We start from the raw sequence: 24026 nt of genomic DNA, 5'->3' as shown, positions 1-24026 counted from the left end.
TTGAAAGCATCAGTAAATTCTATTGCAACATGTCTAAAATCTTGACTCTTGTCCATCCTAAATCACTATAGTGATCATTGCCATTGAAACCCTGAAAGAAAAAAAATTATACACAGACACATGCACACGCACACACACACACACAAATAGACATACACACTCATTTCTGTAGGCTTAGACTTCTAGAAGTCGCATCTCTGGCACATTGGGAGGACACCAAGTTCAAGTGGCTGATTTAAATGATTTACAGACCCAGGTAATATTTCTGCTAGGGTCTGGAAGATCAAATTTGACTAGACTACTTTTCATTTATGTTCAATATATGAGTTCATTCATGGATAAATGAAATATCTAAAAGGTCTATGTTTGTAACAAAATTTGTTTTTTTTTAAGTCAATTTATTTTGCCTGAAATACTAGACAGCATAAAAATAGCAATGGCAATAGCATTTAGAATTATATATACCACTTCATAGTGCTTTTTCAGCCCTCTCTAAGTAATTTACAGAGTCAGCATATTGCCCCCAACAATCTGCGTCCTAATTTTACCTACCTCAGAAGGATGGAAGGCTGAGTCAACCTTGATCCAGTGAAATTTGAACTGCTGAACTGTCACTGACTAGCAGTCAGCTGAAGTAGCCTGCTGTACTGCACTCTAACCACTGCACCACCTCGGCATATTTTTGTGATTTTTCCAGATATGCTTCTTGGTTTCTATGGTGGCCCTTAAAATACTTGTGTAAAATGAAAACTGGGCAACTCCCAATGATTTCTTAATGCAACACTGGAAATTCTTTCTCCATACAACTATTCTTAAACCATAGTTCTTTATCTACATTGTGATCTTCCCAAAAGTGCTTTTCAAAAGTTCTAAAGAAGCTTTTTGGATGATAAGTGAAACCTTTTCAAGGTAAAGAACCAAGAAAGTCCAGTTGCCTTTTGAATAGCACCTTGGGAACAGCCATGACCTGGACGATTGAGAATCTCTGTAGACACATTATAGTTTAACTCTGGGTAAGGCTGTCAGAAAATTCAGCAACTTTTTGAGGGCCACATGTTTTTCATTCTTGCCTAAAAGTTTTATATTAATGGTATTTAGTCTTGTAAAAGAATACTGATCTGTCATTAAGGAAGTGAAGTGAACATGGATCAGTTCAATAAGTAGGAATTGTTTAGTTGTCCCAAAGGTGCTTTTCAAGAGGCAACTGGATTTTCAAATGGGTGTGGAATCTTCTTGGAACTGCTGAAAGGACTGTATGGTAGATGTAGTGTTGTATCCTCCCCTTCAGACCACTGGTTTGAAAGAGGGGTCAAAAAGGCCATCTATGTTAAATGAGGAGCCCACTTTCAAGAGAGAGAGAGAGGGATATGTCATCATCTATCTCCTGTCTACAACACAGTCCTTTCAGCAGTCCCAAGGAGGTTTTGCACCCATTTACACTCTAATCCAGGTGACCCTGAGGGTACAGATAAATCCCCAGGTGGCCTCAATGACTCTCGGAGAGCTAATGATTGACCTTCAGAATGTGAACTTTTGAAATGTACTAACTATTGATTAGAGCAGGAGTGTCAAACTCAATTTCATTGAGGCCCCCATCAGGGCTGTGGTTGAATGGGTGTGTGTGTGGATGTGGCCGACTGGGCAGGTGTGGCCAACTAGATAGGTGTGGCCACCTTGATGCCACTCATTGGGCATGGCTGACTGGGTGGGTGTGGTCACCTTGATGCCACTCTCCAAACTGCTGGCATGTTTCCTCTTTGCATTGGGTAGACCGGGCCGAAGAGGTGCTGGCCCGATGTTTCCTCTTCATATTGGATAAACTGCCATGCAACGCAGGGTAGCCCCTTAACATTTTCCAGGACAGCCCTGCAGGCCAGGTCCAGCCACATCGTGGATTAGAGAAACATATCCATCATACTTCATTTTTTGTTACATAAAGTTTATGTGTGTGTATATATCGGCGAAGGAGATATAAGTGTGTACATATATTTGTACAACTCTGTCAGGTGTTTCCACCCAAAATGCACGGAAGGTAAAACAATAAAGAAAAAGAAGACTAACCAGAGAAAGATATTTTTCTCCATTTTGTGCAGTTAGGTGTGTTTACAGGCTTGCAGGAGATGATGTGCACAAGGTGATGAAGCTAAAAGGTTTTATGAATTTTGAAATCTTATCTGTCTGCAAAGGAGAAAAATGGACTATCTTGCAAAAGATTTTGGAAGATAGTAGAACTAGAAGAGTATGTATATGTACACACACACACACACACACACAAACACACACACACACACACACACACACACACACACACACACACACATATATATATATATATATATATATATATATATATATATATATATATATATATATATATATATATATGTTTTCGTAGATTTTCACGGGTGTAGGTATGCTGGTTTTGTTGTATTCGGGTCTTTTCCCGTGTAAGGTTGAGATTGTATATATGTTGCAATCTCAACCTTACACGGGAAAAGACCCGAATACAACAAAACCAGCATATATATATATATGTATGTATGTATGTATGTATCTATGTATGTATGTATGTATGTATGTATTTGTGTTACAAATACATTTATCTCCCTTTATTTATTTATCAGTACAAATATCACACACACACACACACACACAGATATATATATACTGTGTGTGTGTGTGTGTGTGTGTGTGTGGCATTTGTGCTGATAAATAAATAAAGGGACAAAGGCAACACAAATGTAACAAAGGCAACATAAAAAATGGCTTTCTGCCTGGATGGCTCCTAGGGTGATCTGAAAGACAGAAAAGTGGTATTTGCAATCTAAGGGAGGATAATAGAGTTGCTGAGAATGTGAGTAGGGGGGATATCATAAATTAGCTGAGTTTAACTCTTTCAACTGAAACAGAGGAGCTAATGGAGCTAATGACTGCAGCAGAGGATTCCTGGCTTTAGTTCAGTGGTGGGTTTCAAAAATTTTTAGAACCTCTTCTGTAGGAGTGGCCTACTTTGTGGGAGTGGCTTGCCAGCCACGTGACTGGGTGGGAGTGGCTTGCCAGCCATGTAACTGGGTGGGCGTGGCCAACTTGTAAAATGTGGTGAAATTCACTTAACAACGCTCTTGCTTAGCAACCAAAATGTTGGCTCCGAAATTCTGGCATTTGAAGCACGCAAGTCTTAAAGCTGTCAAGTTACAAGACCCTTCCATCCCTAACCCTTTAGGAAAAAAAACACAGTGGTGTTCAAATTTGAGACTTGAAGCTTTAAGACGTGTGGTCTTCAACTCCCAGAATTCCTCCTCTCGCTCTTCATCTTGATGATGTGCTGATGGGCGGGGGAAGGGAGCTGGAACCGGTTCTAAACGGCACTGTAGATTTGTGGAACCTCTTCTATAGAAGAGGTTAGAACGGTGGGGACCCACCCCTGGTTTAGTTATTCATTCCTTTAGTTATACATTGATTAATCACATTTCTCCAGCACCCATCTCACCTAAGAGACACTGGATAGTTTATAATAAAATCCTGTAGCATGTTTTGATTAAGCTGTAGATAGTGTGCCCACTGTCTACCTTAGTTCCTTAAATGTCCTGCTCCAATCCACATGCTCTGAATGGATAATGTATATTTGGGAGTTTCCCAAATGTAGTCAGTCCTTCCCTTCAACTTTTGTCAAAGGCTGTTGCTAAAGTTCTCTTGCCTATTCATTTAAGGGGAAATTATTTCAGATGTGGCTTACTCATATCTGATCACATCTGCACGCCCTGAAGTCCAGCTCTCCCTACAGAAGGTTATGATAATTTAATGTATTACCTTTCAGATTCTCTAGTGTCATTTCACTTGTATCTCCCACTGAAAGTGTTGTCAACTTTAGTAACTGAGAGACTGCCATTGCCATCATAAGACACAGAAATACAATACAATACAATACAATAGTAGAGTTGGAAGGGACCTTGGAGGTCTTCTAGTCCAACCCCCTGCCTAGGCAGGAAACCCTATCCCGTTTCAGACAAATAGCTATCCAACATCTTCTTAAAGACTTCCAGTGTTGGGGCATTCACAACTTCTGGAGGCAAGCTGTTCCACTGATTAATTGTTCTCACTGTCAGGAAATTTCTCCTCAGTTCTAAGTTGCTTCTCTCCTTGATTAGTTTCCACCCATTGCTTCTTGTTCTACCCTCAGGTGCTTTGGAGAATAGTTTGACTCCCTCTTCTTTGTGCCAACCTCTGAGATATTGGAACACTGCTATCATGTCTCCCCTAGTCCTTCTTTCTCTTAAGCTAAACATACCCAGTTCCTGCAACCGTTCTTCATATGTTTTAGTCTCCAGTCCCCTAATCATCTTTGTTGCTCTTCTCTGCACTCTTTCTAGAGTCTCCACATCTTTTTTACATCGTGGCGACCAGAACTGAATGCAGTATTCCAAGTGTGGCCTCACCAAGGCATTATAAAGTAGTATTAACACTTCACGTGATCTTGATTCTATCCCTCTGTTGATGCAGCCTAAAACTGTGTTGGCTTTTTTGGCAGCTGCTGCACACTGCTTGCAATATTATTCCCTTGTTGCACATATGCCATCCTAGGTAACTTGATTGTGAAAGGTTGATATGCAATGTAACCGGGTTCATTTATTATATTTCTCTTCTAGAAAACCTGTATCTAGAATGGCATGCATTTCAGATCAGGACTTTTAATTCTGGCTCATTATATTCTGTAATGATTTCATTTTAGATGAAATCAGGAGAATCACAGGTTCATACTATGAGACTACATTAAGTCCCATTATCATATTTATTAGGGATACAAAGAAGATAACTCTGGATATGTTTGAATAGTATCAAAAACGTAATTCATTAAGTGATTTCTGAATAGGAATCTGCCTCAGTTTAGGGCTACCAGATTTTGATTACAGATTTCAGAGTGATCACTAGATATCAGACAAGAGTTACCATTTCACAGTCTACTATTTTTTAAGACAGATCTTCCCCCCCTATTTGAGATCACATATCTATGATTGAATGTGGGCTGCTTAAATTAGCGCTACACAACCATGCTTTCAAGGGACAAAGGAGTTAATGAGGAATAATTTGTTAGGGCTTTAATGTAGTTATTTGATTACTTTTTATTCTGACTCCTACTACAAACTGCAAGACAGACTTATTATTTCAATAAGTTACACTAGTTTATTTATCTCATTTTCCTTTTAACTGATCATAGTGATGTACTCTCTCATGATGTTATCAGGTTTACTCTAATAGCTGGCAAACTCCATTAGGACCTTCCTAGGAACAGTTCAAGGACGTTGTCTACCTAAAAATACAAAAGATTAAGAAGACTTTTTCTTCATTTCCAATCTGTAAAAACTCCACAAACTTTATAATCTTGAACTGAACTAACTTTATTTCCTCATGTGGAGTATGTATGCCTTCAAAAGTCACCTGCCCCCCCCCCCAAAAAAAAACATTCTATAGATAGATATCATGTTTGATGAAGGAAAAAGAAAGAAAATAATTTAGAAGAGCCTAATTCCAAAGCTTCTTCAGCTATTTCTCTGAGACTGGGCAGGACTTATCTCTCAAAATAATCTTCTACATCTGAAAAATTCATTATATCCTCTTCAAAGGAAACTAAAACCTAAAATGTATAGGTTCCACTTGCTCATTAACAAGAGGCACAAATCTTGCTTCTAGGCCCAAGTCAAAAGTCAGGCAATCTCAGATACAACCTCCATCTCACCCAAAGATCCTGACTGGTTTAAACCAGATTTTACAGTTAAGAGTTGATAACCACCAATCTGGAATGCTTTTGTTATATGCTGTACTGTGGGTCCTTTATTAAGAACACAAGAATAGTCCTACTACATCAAGCCAAAGTCCATAGTTGTCCATCGCTTTGTTTTCCACAATGATCAAGCAAGTTGCCACAAAGAAGAGGGAGTCAAACTATTCTCCAAGGCACCTGAGGGTAGAACAAGAAGCAATGGGTGGAAACTAATCAAGGAGAGAAGCAACTTAGAACTGAGGAGAAATTTCCTGACAGTTAGAACAATTAATCAGTGGAACAGCTTGCCTCCAGAAGTTGTGAATGCCCCAACACTGGAAGTCTTTAAGAAGATGTTGGGTAGCCATCTGCCTGAAACGATATAGGGTTTCCTGCCTAGGCAGGGGGTTGGACTAGAAGGCCTCCAAGTTCCCTTCCAATTCTACTATTGTATTGTATTGTATTGTATTGTATTGTATTGTATTGTATTGTATTGTAAGTAGCACTCTGTCTTAGCATTGCTTCCTTAAAATGGATATTTTGGAGAATCCTTTCCCCATTCACAAGAGGGACGCGGTGGCTCAGTGACTAAGACGCCTAGCTTGCCAATCAGAAAGGTTGGCAGTTCGGTGGTTCGAATCCCTAATGCCACCTAACGGAGTGAGCTCCCGTTACTTTTCCCAGCTTCTGTCAACTTAGCAGTTCAAAAGCATGTAAAAATGCAAGTAGAAAAATAGGGACCACTTAGTTGGGAAGGTAACAGCATTCTGTGCGCCTTCAGCATTTAGTCATGCCAGCCACATGACCACAGAGATGTCTTTGGACAGCGCTGGCTCTTTGGATTTGAAATGGAGATGAGCACTGCCCCCTAGAGTCAGGAATGACTAGCACATATGTGCGAGGGGAACCTTTACCTTCCCCACTCACAGATACCATTAAGTCTAAATAGCCATTGATAGAGCTTTCTTCTATGAATGTCTCTGTGAAAGTCCTATTAACAGCATCCACAATCATAGCAATTGCCATAGGTTAATTATGCATTATGTGAAGTAATTGTTTTAACCTGATTTAAATCTTCCAGTCAATTAGATTCCTGATCCTAGTGTCTGCTTTCTTTATACTTTGCATGTTTTCTCCATGCCATCAGTGATTTACACAATTTAAGCCTCCCTCTTCAATTGGCTTTTTAATATATCGAAGAGTTCCAAATCCAAAACGGATATTCTCCAAAGGTTTCATGCTACAGTTTCCAGGTGTTGGCAATCAAACATATGGTATCTGAAAAAATAATGACCATAAACTGTATGTTATACATTGTTTCTTTCAACATCATTTATATCATTTTAAAATTAATGGATTAAGATACAGGGATAATAAATAAGTAAAACTATGAAATAAAGTTGAAATTCTTAAAAGAAACAGATAAAGAAAAATAGTGTATGAGAATCTAATATTCTTTTCTATTAAAATCTAGTCATAAAACATCTTATTCTATAATAGAAGAAAGATTGAAGCGATGAGTTTTCTACTTCTGGTAATGAACATTCTATCTGATTAGATTTGCTTCACTATGAAGTTTTATTTTTGGTAGTTATTATGTAATTGTGTATTAATAATCAGGAAGCTCCAACTGCAATGGTTATTAGGGACACAAAAGTCATTGTATAGATTATTTACACCCAATAATAATTAAGATTGAACGTTATGGGAAAATGGGAAAAGAAACATTTAACTTTGGACAGAACTTATCTCTAAAATTGATTGATTTGTCAAGGGGAGCTTGCATTCATCCTCAGAGAATCTTTTGAAAACAAACCAATTAGGAAGCCTGGTGACAAAAAAGACAGAAAGACAGACTAGAACACACAGATTCTTTCAGACACTTTCAGAAAGGTTGCATACACATGCTGTATTCTTGTAGCACAATTAATGGGTTGGTGGCAAGATAAGCATATTGTGCAAATCTCAAAACCTTATAATTTAGAGAACCAGTTCTCACAGATTCAGAGTCTGAAGATTTTGGCAATGAGAAATGGGTTGGATTACGTACTCTTGGGAAATGGCTATGTGTACCTTGGCCTTCATTTCTCAAGGCCCCTGCATTGCATTGTGTGTATGTATGTGTGTGTTTGTGTGTGTGTATGTATGTATGTACGTACACACACACACACACACACACACACACACACACACACACACATATATATATATATATATTGTGTTTGTGCTGATAAATAAATAAAGGGAGACTAGATCTAGAATAGATCTAGAATAGATCTATTTCAAGCTATTTAGCTCTCATCAGCTAGCCATACCTTTACTGGGATTCGAACCTGGGCTGTATTACATATTAGGCAGATATATTAGCCACTAGGCCACAGGCTCTCCTCCTTATCGTGTGTGTGTGTGTGTGTGTGTAAACTACATTGTACTACATTGTATAATTACAGGGATGGACAAAAAGTATTTACGTGCAATATAATAAAACAGAGTAAGAAGATGGAAAAGAAAAAAAATGCAAAAGTGAAATGCCTAAAGAGGATATGAGATAATCATTATCCCAAACCCGTGTGCTTCTTAAAAAAACTTTTAAATACATTCTCAACATAGGTTCAAAGATATACTTTTCCAAATAAATAGATTTGTAGAAAGCTAATATCAAATATACTTTTGTTTTGGAAAATCCTAATGAGGTTTTTTTTTTTAAAAAAATACACTTTGTTCACCCAGCAATTGTCTGTTATTTTGCTGTGCTATTCACTGGAGGTAGCAGAGCAAGAACTCGAGCTAGGCATATTAGAACTGTGGTGCATTGTCTTAAGTTTGGAGGCCAAAATATTTAAAAGAAGGCAAAGGTTTAAAGATTTGTTTTAGGGTTTAATTTGCAGGATGATCAGTGTTGGAGTGAATGCAATAGTGTTCTGTGCTTTAGCATGAATTCTTAAACTAAATCCATGGTAACTGACTACGTTGTAGAAGCTGTGAACAGAAATCTACTAGAAATCAGGTCAAGGCACAACTGCCCATTTGTGAAATGTCTTTAAACCAAATTAGTCCAGAGACTAAGAATCCTAGCAGGGAATTGCATCTAAGGACTTCACTTTCAGTGTGATGATGAAGAGTCATATTATATTGTGTAAAATAATAATACTTTCCAATTTCCTGTATTCTACAAGTATTTGCCAAATTACATCTCACAACTCAATTTGCTTCAGTCCCATTAATTGAATATAGACTCTACAGTCCATGAAGCTAACCCAGCCAGGTTTTCTTGTCTTGGTTGAACTGTTACTGCTTGTAATTTAATCCCCGTATGAAAATAAAAGATCTCCAACACACCTCCAGTAGATGCAGAGGTCAATCTGCCATGCATGGCCATCTTGATGGCCAAAATGGCCTGACACTTCTACCCTTCCTCGAAGATGTGCTAATTTCCATCCACTTCTACCTTTCCCATTCTCAACCAGACCGGGACACTTTTTTCAGTAAGATATCCAAGAATATGTATGGGGACATCCACTTTTTACATTGGTATTACTGTACCTGGAATTTTAAGTCTATCCCCTTGGCAATTGCCTTTGCTTTTTTCAGTGGGGTCTGAAAGTACAGCAGGCTATGCTTTGCAAGCTGCCTAATAAACTGAGCTTTTTAAATTCTTTGTTTGCATATTCCTATGCATAAGGCTACCGCCCTCCATTGGCTTTTAAAATTTACAAAGCTCCAGGGCTTATTAAGATGTTGCTAATGAACAGCACCTCTTTATAATATTGAAAAGACTCAACCCTGCAGTCCTCCTGTTGTACTGCCTAGATTTGTGACCAGAATCTGCACGTACTGACAATTGTGTTCCTTTATTGTCTGGCAAATTATGTATTTGTTGATTGGGACTAATTTGCAAACTTCCTATACTATGGGGAGATTTAATACTTTGTGCTGTCCCAGTGGATCATACTTTATACTCCACCATACATAGATTAACAAGCTGCAGCTGTACTTGAGAGTTCTTACGTAAACTACGGCCTGAGTCTATGCATGCTTATATGAAAGCAATCACAATTGTCAATTCTGAAATTTCTCAGGAAATTTTCAAAGGATTAAACCGTATGTCTCTTGCCACAAAAAAAAAAAAAGTTTAATAATAACTATTACTGGTAGTATTAATAATTCCTATGGAATAGTCTTCCCTAGCCAGATGTCTTCTGGATATCTTGGGAAAGGCTTCCAAAAGACTATTCTTCCAGTAAAGTGTTCTTGTTCATTGAATTTTGTTTTTTGACAAAAAATTTAACCAATCAGTCAATGAGGACTGTAAGTTTGGGTCATATGGCTCTGATGCCCAAGAGTTGTGTTATAAAGAGTTGCAAACCGATTTTCTACTGCTGTCTCCAATGTCCATCTTACCTCTTTGCCCTTACTATCTTTCCCATAGCTTGTGCAATGCCCTCTGGAATGTGCTTTGCCCCTACTGGACAGTTGTGGAATGACATGCAAGCAAACACCCTCTACCTTGAATTTGCCTCATTTGCTAACCTTCCTTCTCCTTTCCTCCTCATCTACTCCTAGCTTGCCGTTGTTTCTTCTACTTTCCCTAAATGCAACTTACTTTAAGCATGCATTATTATTATTAACATCCTATGATAAAGTTAAGCTATTTAATAACCCATGTGTCAATTTTAGCTAGTTTCTTACATATTTTCCTATGTCTGTTTATGGCGTACATCCAGACTGCACGTTCTCCCCAATAATAATGTATTTTTCTTTTTGAAAAATAATACTTTTTTTTTCTTCAAAACAAAAATTTTAAAAAAAGCAAATGGAAAGCAAAGGGATGGTTTTCAGTGGCCTCTTTCCTGCCAAATGTTTTAATTAAAAAAGGGACTTAAAATATTTTTAAAAATGAGAATTTGAGATGATAAAAGTGTCCCTACACTGCCTTGTCTGTTCTTTTTTGGTGTGTGCATCTGGTATATTCATCTCTGAAAGTGTGTGGATTTTTTTTTGAAACCAGTAATCAAATGAAAATATTAAAACCCAAGCAGTTGTTCTCGTCTTTCTTCTTGCTGGGAATAAATTGCTCTCTTTTTTTTTTAAGTATGCCTATTTTGATGTCTTTTCTTTTCAAATGTTAGATTCCTGTCTTAGATTTGGTTTGTTCCAATCTGACAACATAGACATTATGAATTGATTTCTATTTTTTTTCTTCTGCCTTTCTCTTTAAATAAGGGACTACTTCAACTGCAGAACTCTTTAAAGAAAGAAAGAAATAATTTTTTAAAGTATAATTTTAGCTTCAATTAGATATGAGACTGCGATAAGGATTAGAAATAAAAAAGACAAAAATCCTTATACTATTGAATTAGCTTGTCTGAATATACTGGGAACTCCCATCCCTCAAACTGAATGAAAACTTTGATATTAACTATTGAAGAAACACCGGGAAAACATTCTGGAGACAAAGAAAGTAAACAGAGCTGCAGTTGAAGTGGCTCCCCTTTCTATGCATAAATTATATTTTCTTTTTTTCAATCTGATGATTATATTTAATTTGTATATTTTACTGCTTTTTAAATAGGGAAGTGTTTGAACTGTTCTTCTAATTTGAGAACCTTACTGAAACTGTTATAGTTATTGATTATGATTATATTTCTTAGTAAATTTTGCATGTTGAAGAAGTTGCAGCTTAGGGTTTGTGAGATTGTCAATGTTAGAGTTCTGTTCTTTCTTTTTGTTGATGGGCATGAATATGCTCATTTGTTTTTGTATATTGCCCATCCCTTCCTTACAGCCAGAAGCTCTAATGCTGCTAGATCACTTCGTTCCGCACTTACATGGACATGGCAACTGACTTACACATTCACCCCCATCATCTTCATCTGTGTAGTACACTCATAGATTGTATATCCCTACTTCATTCTCCTGAGGCATCTTTTCTTCCCATGACTCCCCCCCTCACTTCCCCACCTCCCTCTCTTTAGCATTGTTTCAAATTTTTATGTGCAGTCATCCATTCCTTAAAACATTCACACTCCAAATTTTAGGGAAAAATAAAAGTTTTTTCTTTTAAAAAAATGAATAGAAAGAAAGAAAGAAAGAAAGAAAGAAAGAAAGAAAGAAAGAAAGAAAGAAAGGGTAAATGAGTCAATCTCAATTCCCACTGAGGATGTGATCCACTGAGCACTGCTTTTGAGTAAGTTCTATTGATGTTGGATGCATGGGAGCAGTAATTGGGAAAAATATGCCTCCAATCTACTGAGGTAAACACTAATTTGGTAGCAAAAACGTAATATAGTTTTTTTTTAAATTAAATCATAACAGAAGAACTATTTGGTTTTTTTTTTTTAAGGGAAAATTTTGACAATTTTCAAGAATACAGAAAAAACCAAATAAATAAGAAAAACAATTGGAAAAAATGTTCCAATTTCTTATAGTGCAGGATTTTTTTTTCTTTTCATGTTACGTGGTGTGGATGTATGTGTTGTTGCTTCCCTTATCATCCTTTGTTGTATATAATTATTATACTTTAAAATAATGAAAATAATAATTTTGAACAAAAAAGTTTTTTTAAAAAAAGAAAAAAAAACAATAGCAAAATAAAAAAAAGTTTCTCGAATGTGGCAATTCTGCTTATCCAAGAACATTCTTACACAACTTTCTTTTATAAATTTTTCTTTCATGCCAAAAAACATGCGGGCAATTTGTTGATGTAAGTTGACAATATGAAATCAATGTGGAATGATGCTTTTTTCTGACTATTTCATATGTATTTTCAGTTTTGTTTTTTACCAATCACATTTTTTTAGTTTTTCTTGAACAATTTTCATTTTCAATTTTCTTGGTTTCCCCCTCCCTTTTTTTTTAATACAGTGGCTTACTTGTTCTTGTCACTTTTCATTCAGATTTTTTTTTCACTTTTGCGTGTATTTTATTTTTCCATTATTTTTCAGTATATAATTGGCTCCGGCTCCATAGTTATGCTTAATTGATGCAAAATGTTTGTTTTAACATTGGCTTTTATGATCTGCATTCAATGTGTACTGTTGATAATTATATGCTTATGTTTTGTAGGAAGGTAACACAATCAGTTATATTTTCACACCCTAGTATTATTCTACTTTTCTTTTGTCTCTTGTTTCTTTTATATGTTGGAATAGATATTCAAAAAAGAACAAAGGAATTACTTACATTGCCTCCCAAAAAATATGTGCTTTTCTGAAAAGTATAACTATCACATTCCTTTTTTTTGGTCAAGAAGATACCCTCAGGTGCACTTTTGGTCCAGTTTCCTATGCTATAAACATTCTACATTTCTGCCTAGATGTCTGAAAAGGGGAAAAAAGTTATTTTTGTGAAAGCAGAAGAGTTTTTAAAATGATCTGAAGAATAGCATGCAGACAAATGCAATAAGGAACTCTAGTTCTAAGAATAAATAATAATTACTTGGAAAATGGAATTCACCTGGCTCGCTAAGCAGCAACTACTGCACAAAAGGCCTTTTAAAAAGAATGGAAGGAAAGAAGACAGAAACAAAATGAGACATCTTAGAAAAAGTGTATTTGGTAAAAATGAACAGATCAAAGGCTACCTTTTCAGTTTAGCCTCTAGGCTTGTACAGTATAATCTCTCTATTTCACAAGTCTGCCCAGTTATGTTGTAGGAGACTAAGGAAGATCCTTCTTTTTCAAGCTGACCACCAAAAGCAGGCAGAATCAACTAAGTGGCATTTACAACTTGCTGTCTTGAATGCTCTGTGGACAATGTCCCAGGATTAGTAGCCATGGGAATAGTAGCCATAGGATTGCATCTAAGGACAAGAAACAGGTCACTTTCAGGACCCACATCCATTGCAATGTCTTTCTCATTATCCTTCACCTCATATTCTATTTCCTGTCCTGTATTAGGATAAGATGACTATTGAGTTACTATTAAGGTAACTCTTGTTGTTAAAAACCTAAGTGTCTCGAATTTTGGTGCATAGATTAAGAACAGATCCTACCTCCCCTCCCATTCTGCTCCCATTTTTAATTAGATTGTAGTATTTGGCCTTATATTAATATTGATGTTTTAGTGTATATAATTTTTACCTTTTATAATTGTAAGCTGCTCAGAATTACTCTGTAGTAAGATAGGCGGCCAATAATTTAAACAAACAAACAAACAAAGGCCTCTTTAAGTAAAGAAATGTAAAGAGTACCCAAGTAGTTAATCACAGTTTCTCATGCTAAATTATACTCCGAGGCAGTTTCTGACAAATCAAACATCTGATTAGATCTGAGTTACCATCTGTCGGAATATGCACTAAGAGTAAGAGGAGAACATTTACAATTTCATTCTGCATTTAGATGCCCATCTACTTTATATTACAGTTCTTGAAAGGAAGGACATATGAGACCATGTAGCAGAAAAATTAAAACCTCCCTGGAAATAAAACAGATTGGCACATCCATAAACGGTGAACATAAAAAAATCCAGGGGTAAAATGCTACCAGTTCGCACCAGTTCCGACGATCGCATGGCTCACAGCTGATCCGCGCAATGCGTCAGAAGCTTTTTCCCATGCTTTTTGAAGCATTTTTTCCTGCCAGTTCAAGGGAGTAGGCAGGAAAAAATGCTTTAACAAGATTCCAACAATCGTGCACATCAGCTGTGAGCTGTCTGATCATCGGAAGCTTTTTTAAAAACTTCTTAAAGCATTTTTTTACTACCAGTTTGGGCGAATAGGTAGTAAAAAATGCTTTAAAAATTAAAAATGTTGACCACGCCCAACGTCACATTCCCCAAGCCACACCCAGAGAACTGGCGGCAAATTTTTTTACATTTCACCACTAACAAAATCCCTCAGTAATGATCAAGGGCATATGAAGCCAACTGAACTACAAACATCCTTGGCTTCCAATTTCATTCTTTTTGCTGCTTATTAGAGCGCCTCCTTTGTACACGAGATTCAACACTTTTGCAATCTTTGTGAATCTGGAGAGGTAACTTTCTGGTGGTAACTTCATTCATGAGAGATCATCAGTGGATTTCTTTAACTGTCATGCTGTCAGGTGAGGCTTTCCACAATGGAAGAGAGAAGCACATTCCTTGTGGGATGAGTTGTCAACTTTAATTAATTAAGCTTGGAAATAGATAAGGGAATATTTAAAAAAAACTTAACTGTTAATGCTGGTTCTTATCAGTATCAGGTTTCCAGAAGCAAAAGGTGGCATTGTGGCTTTGAATATTTTATCTTCTTAGTGCATAAAGACCCAACAAGAAAGCAAACTTTTGGAAGACTTTAAAAAATGCCCTATATTTTTTTCCTTTTTCCTGAAAAGAGATAGAAAGAAAGAAAACAAACTTCAATGCTTTTCTCTTTTAAAAGCATTTATACTTTATAGGAGACCTTAGGATTCTCTAATTATCCGTCCATTGTTTTCTCCTCTCTATCTATTGCTGGTCACTTGGTGCTTTATGCATTCCTGATCTGCCCACAAACTCTATCAGTTCAGAAAGGCTCTCATTAAATTTTCAACACTCATCTTTTCCAGTATCAAAAAAGCCCTTACTGGAGATCAGCTCCAGAGGAATGAATTATATATCTATAAATATACCCATAAAACAAAATAGAGGGTAGCCTTCAAAGCAAAAATAGACCTTTTATTTCCCCAGTGATATTGCTAATTTAAAGGAAAGCCCAACTCTAACAAGCAAATGACCCAGATTTTAAAATGCTAACTTTAAGAAATATGGAGTGTTGATTACAAGAGGAAAAAGGGAAACAATTTTCACAGGAGCTCTTGGATGTTTGCATTTCTAAAGATACTCTCAGAATGGCTTCTTCATTGTATCTGTTTTAATTTTATCTGGACAAACAGAAGGTGATTTGGCATCATGAATGCAGCAGAAACCATTATAAGTCCTGCATTCTCTTTCAAATGCCCTCCCCCACTTTATTGTCACACAATAAATGTGTGTGTTGCCTTCCCCTGGAAGCAAAAACTATCTAGGGAAAAGGAGGCGGCCAGATATAAGTTTATTAGGTTGACCAGTGTCTAGGTAGCAATGTCTAGGTAGAACAACACCTAGAAGTTTAAACAAACTAAATTTGGAACAGATACAGATAGAGGGCTTGTCCCCATTTATATCACAGGGCCCTGGCAGTGTGCTTTCTCTATTTTGTCCAATATCCTCATGACATTGCATTATTTCTTACCAATCATGAGTGAGATAGGCTTAAGTCATCCTTAACACTGGAATAAATATGTTAAAGAAGTTAAGGTATGCTTGTTATGATACTACCCAAGAGTAGCATCAAGGTATGTAAAATTTGTTAAGCTTAGCTATTGAGTTCCTTGACGGTAAGTCAGGTGATGGGCATGGATACAGATTACAATGAGAATAGCCATCTGCAAGTCAATCTAGCCCAAGGATGTCCAACCATGGCAACCTCAAGACTTATAGACATGGGACCCATGCTTGCTTGGGAATTCTTGGTATTGAATTCCACAAATTTTAAAGTTGCCAAGATTGGATACCTCTGGACTAGTCTTTCCACCAAATCAAGGATGGATGTATATACTTCAGTTGAGAAGGAAACTCACATTCTCTTCTATAAGAATTCCATTTTATGTAGGACTCTGGCCTGACTCTGCATTTTCTCGTTAGTCAAATGAACAAGAGTGTTACAATAGCCATTTTTTTCAACTATTACATTGTCTTTTTTTTTAATCCAGCAATTTTTAATTAGTAGCTTGATTCAGCTACTCAAGATTCATGTGGGCTGCCTTTAGATTTTTCTGGCTATTCCTTTGAGTTTGGGAATTCACATTCTGAATAAATAAGCAATAGCCAGAATAATGAGCTGAATAATAGAAACTGAACATATTAGATTGGTCAGTATAGGTGAGAAAAACTAGTGTTTTTCTTAATATAGGGTCACATGAAATATATAAAAATGTATTGACAATACTTGTGAGGCCAGCAGGTAAACAGATGCATGCGTGAGCTTTCCACTTCCTAACCAAATACTTGGAAATCACATCTCCCTTTTTATATACATTTAACAAGGGTGTCAAACTGGTGGCCCACAGGCTGGATGCATCATGCATAGGCCACACCCACCCTAGCTGTTCAAAGAGAAAAAAAGTCACAAAATGTCATGTGACGGCAACGTGACACCATGAGTTTGACACCCATTCTATACAAAGACCTGCATTAAAAAGGGAATTTGGATAAGCTTCTATAGACATAGAGAATTCTTTTGGATCCTTAACCAAAGCGTAACATATGGAGAGCTTAGACATGAAAGCTGGCTGGATGACTTTAGGCCAGTCACTCTCTCTCTCAACCTAACCCACAACACAGTGTTCTTGTGGAGAAAATTGGAGGAGGAAAGAGTATTAGATATGTTCACGAACTTGAGTTACTATAAAATAGTAGAGGCAGGATTAAAAAATGAATAAAAATAAAAATATTCAATTAAAATCTCCCAGCATCACTTTGCTCTTGGTTTCCTTGTCCTGAATTCCTCTCAGTCCTTTGAGGTAGTCCAGGCAGGAAGCCAAATACATGAGTACAGGGTACAGTAACAGAATCTTGCAAATCTGAAAGCATTTTTCCTGCTCCCCTCCCTTTACTTTCTAGAGACTCCTTTGAGACACTTTCTTTACCCCTTCCCTCCTTTGGAGTCAGATTTTATATATCAGACTGTTTTATAAGCTGTGACTATGCTTCCTGCTTCCCAAGGTTATTGTAGTTCATTATAGTCACCCAGCCATCATGAAAATCTCTTGAACTTGCCCCTGCTTTTGCTGCTATGACGTTACCAAATTTTATAAAAAAAATTTGTAGAAATTATTACTATACATTAGTATAACTCCAATATTCTCCCCCACTATGCCAATCTGAATTATTATGAAACTGGACTCTCTTTTGCCTATCAAGCTAGTTCTCTGATTATTGACAAGAAAAAACAGCTATTAATAATATAGCAAAACTGGAATGAAATGAACTGTTAAAATGAAAGTTTTGATTTTTAGATGAGAATCTTATAGTAATCTTGTGATTAGAAAGAGATACATCCCTGCACCTTATTGCAAAACGGTCAAGATTTCCAAACTCTATTCTCAGTCTAAAAAAGAAGTTTTTTAGGGTAGGTGACATTTCAGGCTGTGCACTAAATCCTTTATAAAAATCAGAAAGTTTCATAACAAAGGCACTTCAGATGCTTTAGACAAGCAATTAAGAACTCACAATCTTAAAACTTCAATCCTAAATCACAGATGACATAATTAAGGGGAGATAAATGCCATTATATAATGCTGGCTAAATTGCATTCTCAATAGACCTTGAATAATGCTCAGGAACTTTTAGGAGTCAAAACATTGCTTGATTCCATGTTAACCTTCACCAAAAATACCTGTATATAAATCTAAGGATCTCAACCAGTGAGGGTACCAAGTTGACTTTTTCTGGCTCTGGAGCTAAGGAGACCTAGAATTGATTAGTACATAGGGTGGGAAACTCCCAGGGCTGTAAACTAGACTGAAAAGTTGAAAAAATATTCCAGCAAACAATAGCAAGTCCCTTTGTAGTGCTATATAGAACATGAGAAAACTACATGGATAGATAATGAATTCACCAGCAGTGAAGCTCAAATTAAAGAAAACGACTTTTGGGCAAACTCAGAAAGTTTGTCAATTCTTAGCAATAGACTAAATATTTGGGCAGCAATCAAAATCAAAAAGAGATAATAATAGGTTGAAACAATAGCAGTGATTAAATAAAATAATTGCTCAGTATAGGAAGATTTAAACAAGAACCTCCACTGTTAAAAACTAAGCTTTTCCAGCAGTTCCAAAATATGCTTCTTTGCATATGATTACTACATTTTCAGCCAGAAAATATATGTTCTCTTCAGAAACAATACCATTTGTTTTATAGACTATTTCTAGTTGGATTTAAATATTTTGAAATAGGAGGGCTCAGTTATTTACTGAGTGACATACTGGGTATATCTCCTTCTCTCTCAAAGAATAATATTATGTAAATCATATCATTACTGCACACCCAACCAATTAAGGTTACTGAGAACTTAGTGCCTTTGAATCAGTGGAGCAAGTTAATTGAGAATAGCTTGTTTCAGTTGAATTTTATTGATGATGCTAGGTTGGGGTATACCAATTTGTATTGGTTACAAGTATTCCAAATTAAGATTCCCTTGTTGGTCAAAGGTTTTGCAGAAGATATAACGCATCTGGTAATCACCACATAATATTTTTTTCAGATCAATCCCCTTATCACCCACACAAGAATCTGCCAGGGCATTTTTATCATTCTCTGGAAACTCATTTTTCCTATTTTTTTGGCCCATCTGACTTAAATCCATTTTGTAGAATTTCTCAAGCTATTTCATAAAAGTGTGATCAGACAACTGAATTCTTTTAATTTTTTTAGGATGCAGTTCATTCTGGAGATTTACATTCATTTGAAGTATATAGGTATTGCAGATTATTTTTCTGTCACTGTTAAGGATCAGTCCTGCCCCTTTACTCTTCTTCTAACAATTTAATAGTATACATGTTATTTTCTTCAACAAGAATATCCAACAAATATCCAACAAATTCTAGGCAGCCCTGATTTTGAAAGTAGTAGCAGTGATGGTAGAAGAATTTCCATTTGGCTAAATAGAGCATTCTGAAATGGATGTAACCTTCCAGGTTCTTGGGAGATGTGAATGGATATTTTATCTGGCTAATTGCAGTTATTTGGATATTACACTGATCTTAAAGTGCACCTGATTGGTATCTTTGTGTTTGCTTCTTCCCTTGATCAATTCTAAATTTTTAAAAGTGAAATAGCCTTTTAATGGCCTGAGGTATGATACAGTTAACTTTAAACAGCTTGGAAGTTAACAAGGTTCAGTTCATATTTGGATTGGAATCATTTGGGACTCCAAAGGCTATTGGCTAGACAAGAAAATCAACAGATGTCCCCAAAAAGGCCAATATCAAGCTTCTTTTGTAATGCTACTAATAAATTGCACAGATATGTTCATGAAGTCTCCAAGAAGTTAGAATAAGTGGAGGGAGATTTTACTTATAAAATCTTTCATTATGAATTAAAATGAAAGAGTGAACATATTTCTAACTAACTAGCTATTATAATGAAACATGAATTTACCTAAAAGTGTTGGAATATTATATTGAACGGAAGAAATGTATGATGTTAGAATTCGGCAAGTCAATCTGGGAGCATCTTCAACAACTAAATTAAATACACCCTGTTTTTGAAAAGTTGAAAGAAGAGGGAAACTGCACCCAAATATTGGTGGAGGGGAATAGATTTACAAAAATGTAGAGCCCGGTTGAGAGAGTTAAGAGCTTAAAAACTGCTAGTTTCATGCAGCTGCCCACATACAGTTGATATAGTTAACTTTAAAATAGCTTGGAAGTTAGTTTTGTGACAGGTGGGGTGAATATCACATCTTGCATTGCATTCAAGATGAACTAACCTTTTCCTTTTTTCTTTTCTTCTGTCCAGGAGGTGAATTAGTTATCCCTCTTCTTGTAGAAGACCCTTTAGATATCCCTCCTATTACTACTCGTGCACCTTTCATTACACTCCCCACTACCTTCCGTCCCCTCCTCACCATTATTGAGACCACCAAAGATTCCCTGTCCATGACCTCTGAGGCGGGGTTACCTTGCTTGTCGGACCAAGGCAGCGATGGTTGTGATGATGATGGCTTGGTGATATCTGGGTATGGCTCAGGGGAAACCTTTGACTCTAACCTACCCCCTACTGATGATGAAGATTTTTACACCACCTTCTCCTTGGTAACAGATAAAAGTCTTTCCACTTCAATCTTCGAAGGTGGCTACAAAGCACACGCACCCAAGTGGGAAGCCAAGGACTTTAGACCTAACAAAGTCTCCGAAACTGGTAGGACTACTATCACAGCTTTGTCCCCTGAGCTGATCCGCTCCACAGCTTCGTCCTCGACTGGGATGGTGCCCAAATTGCCAGCTGGCAACATGAATAACCGTGACCTCAAACCCCAGCCTGATATAGTCTTGCTTCCGTTGCCCACTGCCTATGAGCTAGACAGCACAAAACTGAAGAGCCCGCTAATAACTTCCCCCATGTTCCGTAATGTGCCCACAGCAAACCCCACGGAGCCAGGAATCAGACGGGTTCCGGGGGCCTCAGAGGTGGTCCGTGAGTCGAGCAGCACAACGGGAATGGTCGTCGGCATTGTAGCTGCTGCTGCCCTCTGCATCCTGATCCTCCTGTATGCCATGTACAAGTACAGGAACAGGGACGAAGGGTCCTATCAGGTGGATGAGACGCGTAACTACATCAGCAACTCAGCCCAGAGCAATGGCACGCTCATGAAGGAGAAGCAGCAGAGTTCAAAGAGCGGCCACAAGAAACAGAAAAACAAGGACAAAGAATATTATGTGTAAAAACAAAACAAAAAATAATATTTATATATAAATATATAAATATTGAATGAGCTATAACTGAACCAAAACTGTTGCAGCCAACGAGATTGGGAGAAACCGTCTGCGGTTTGAGACCAATGTTGAGCATAAACATTTCAGTCGTTGACTGCTAAGTTTTCAAATCACTGCTTGGAGTCCCCAAACTCTGCCCTCCTGTATTATAAAGCACATATAGTGTTCAGAAGAAGGCCTCCCCAGCATATCCATGTTGGCAGACTTAAAAGCCTTCCGAGTTCCTCCTCAGCTGAACTGTTCTGCAAGGGCAGAAAACTTCACGGCTTACTTGTTTCGTATCTCCAAGTGAGTCTTTAATGATGTTCACAATCTTTGACTGTACTCTATTTTTTTTTCAGTTTATTATTTTAAAAAATAACAAAAAAAAATAGAAAAAGAAAAAAAGTGGAAATGTTAGAAACAAAACAGACCAACTGATCTGGCCATGTCCAGCCTGAGTATAATTTTTCAAGATGTGAGGGGGAAAGAAATAGTAATACTAACAATAAAAAATGGTTTGGGGTTTTCATTATATTTTTTGTCTGAGTTTTTTTCATTTTCTGTGAAAGGTTTTGGGAGAATGAGCCAGGACATAAGTCAAGAAGAAATCTTGGGGAAAATATACTAAATAAAGACTGTTGCCATATATGAACTCAAGTTCTATCCACAGTGTTTGCTCTACATATCAGGTTGTGTTGTCTCTTGAATCTGTTGTCTGCAGTAAGTTGTTAACATAAAAAGGAAAGATGAGGAAGAGGCAGTGATGGTGATCATGCAGAAAATGATGGTAATTGAAAATTGGACAACCCCAGATACTGGCTCTAGTTATTTCTAAGTAAAGTCATAAGAGGATAACAGTTTCTTCTTTGACTAGAAGCCCCTAGCCATGTCTGACTACCATTTGCTCAACGATGGGGCAAAAACAACAAAATCGAAATCAAATCAAAAGTAGTTATTTTCAATTGAGTAGTCCAAGCAAAAATAAGGGAGCCGTTGTCTGGTTCTTTGGCTGAGGATACTGTATGAATGCAAAGAGTAGTGATCAACTGAATAAAGTATTTAGAAAGATTATGAAGTTTGTCTTGTGACAAAACAACATGTCACACAAGCCAAAAAATGTCACGGAGGAATTCAAAATAGGGATTGCGCTTTTAAAAAACAAAACCATGATGGTATGTTTCATATGTAACAATTTAATTTTGTAGATTGACATTTCTGATTCGCTGTCCTTCCATTTGCCCTATTCTCCCTCTCCCTTGACTTTTATATGAAAGAAGATAAATTTAAAAAGTCCTTATGACACACAGAAAAAATAAAGGAGCTTATTAATAGTATAATATATATATAAATAAATAAATATAAATATATATATATATATACAGACACAGATATATTTATCATGGTATGTTTGATGGGATGACTGGAACAGAAATGCTGTTAAACTCTTAATATGAAATGAGACTGTTGTAAAGAAAAAAAATGTTTTTACGAAACAGCAAAAATCTAAACTTTAAAAATGTGAACAGAGTGTGCATTTTAACCTTGTCACAGTTACCTGTGTCAAAAAGAAAAACAATTTTCAGATAAGAATAATTTTTTGTTTACATATTTTACTACAATTTTTTTTGGCTGGTGTAATTTCTAGATGGGTACCCTAATGTACATAAAATGCTCTTGAGATTTCATTGAGTTGTTGATTATATTCAGTGTACTTAATTGTCGGATTGTTTCTTTTCTTTCTTTTTTTAATCTCTTCCATTTTTTTTAAAAGAGCAACTTGCTGTACAGTAAAAAAAATAATCAACTGGTGATTTCTGGCCACAAATATCATGTGCAAAAATAACAATGACAAATAAAAGCAAACAAGAAAGACAGCAAGATTGATAGAAGCAGGGAAGACACATAATTTACAGGACTTGGCAAATAAAAAAAAATGTACAATTTTCCTGTGTACAGATGAAATCTAATCAGCTGTTTAGGTTTAGAAATCTACTCTTGCTGGTGTTTATAAGTCGCATGAATCTTTGAAGACGTGTTATCTAACGCACACACTCACATGGGAACAAATAAAAAGAAAGCAGCCTTCTCATGTGCTTTGAGAAGAGGCTTACCTGGCTAACAAATCTTTTTGGTGTGTGTGAGGTTTGTTTTGTTTTCTTTGGTTTAATTTTTAATTTTTTTTACACTACAACAGAGAAAGAAAGAGAGAAAGAGAAAGACTGGTTTTTAAAAGATGTGAAAGAATGATTTTCAACAGCCTCACTGGCCAAACATATATGGAGTTGATTATATCTTGATGTCTGTAAAAGATTGCTGCTGTTCTTGGAGTCTTGTGAAATGATTTTCTGCTTTTTTCTTTTTCTTTAGGGAAACTCACTTTTCTTTTCTTCTTTCTGTTTGTTTGGGACAGATTTTGGGGAACATGTGCATTTCTGTCTGGAAGCTTCTCTCATTTCACTATTATTTTCTGAACAGACCTGTGAAGATTTTTGTTAACGTTACTGTGTCGTTATCTCTCACTTTTGTTTACTTTCTTGTCTCCATCCTTTTCTTTTCCCCCAGTTCTTTTCTTTTCATAATTGCCTTTTTGTTCAAGAATATGCTTAGCAATAAAATGTTCTTCCCAAAGCCCTGTTGTTGCTGTGACTTTCTGTCCAAAGAGATAAGGGATTTTCCCTTTTCTTAAGAGATTTGAGTTATAAGAACACTTCAGCTAATTTAACAAGTTTGTTCTGCAAAAGAGCTTATGGGAGAAAAAGATGGAGGATTGTCACATTTTCAATCTCACA

At 36.6% G+C, this 24026-nt stretch overlaps 1 protein-coding gene across 6 annotated transcripts in view; it reads left to right on the top strand.

The window, feature by feature from the left end:
• Positions 1–23865, top strand: part of NRXN3 (neurexin 3) — a 1287124-nt gene extending 1263259 nt beyond the window's left edge. For 5 of the 6 annotated variants that reach the window (XM_081936219.1, XM_081936218.1, XM_081936220.1 and 2 more), the window contains one exon: positions 20279–23865. In XM_081936219.1, coding sequence (XP_081792345.1) covers positions 20279–21204 — 926 coding nt within the window. In that variant the 3' untranslated portion in view covers positions 21205–23865. The remainder of the gene's footprint in view (positions 1–20278) is intronic. The other variant, XM_081936223.1, reaches the window with a different exon arrangement.
• Positions 23866–24026: the final 161 nt, after the last annotated feature.

Source organism: Natrix helvetica (assembly GCF_964273705.1).
Source record: "Natrix helvetica genome assembly, chromosome: 1".
NCBI classification, from domain to species: domain Eukaryota; kingdom Metazoa; phylum Chordata; class Lepidosauria; order Squamata; family Natricidae; genus Natrix; species Natrix helvetica.
The sequence above is the reverse complement of the archived record's forward strand: the minus strand, read 5'-3'. Positions and strand labels throughout refer to the sequence as shown.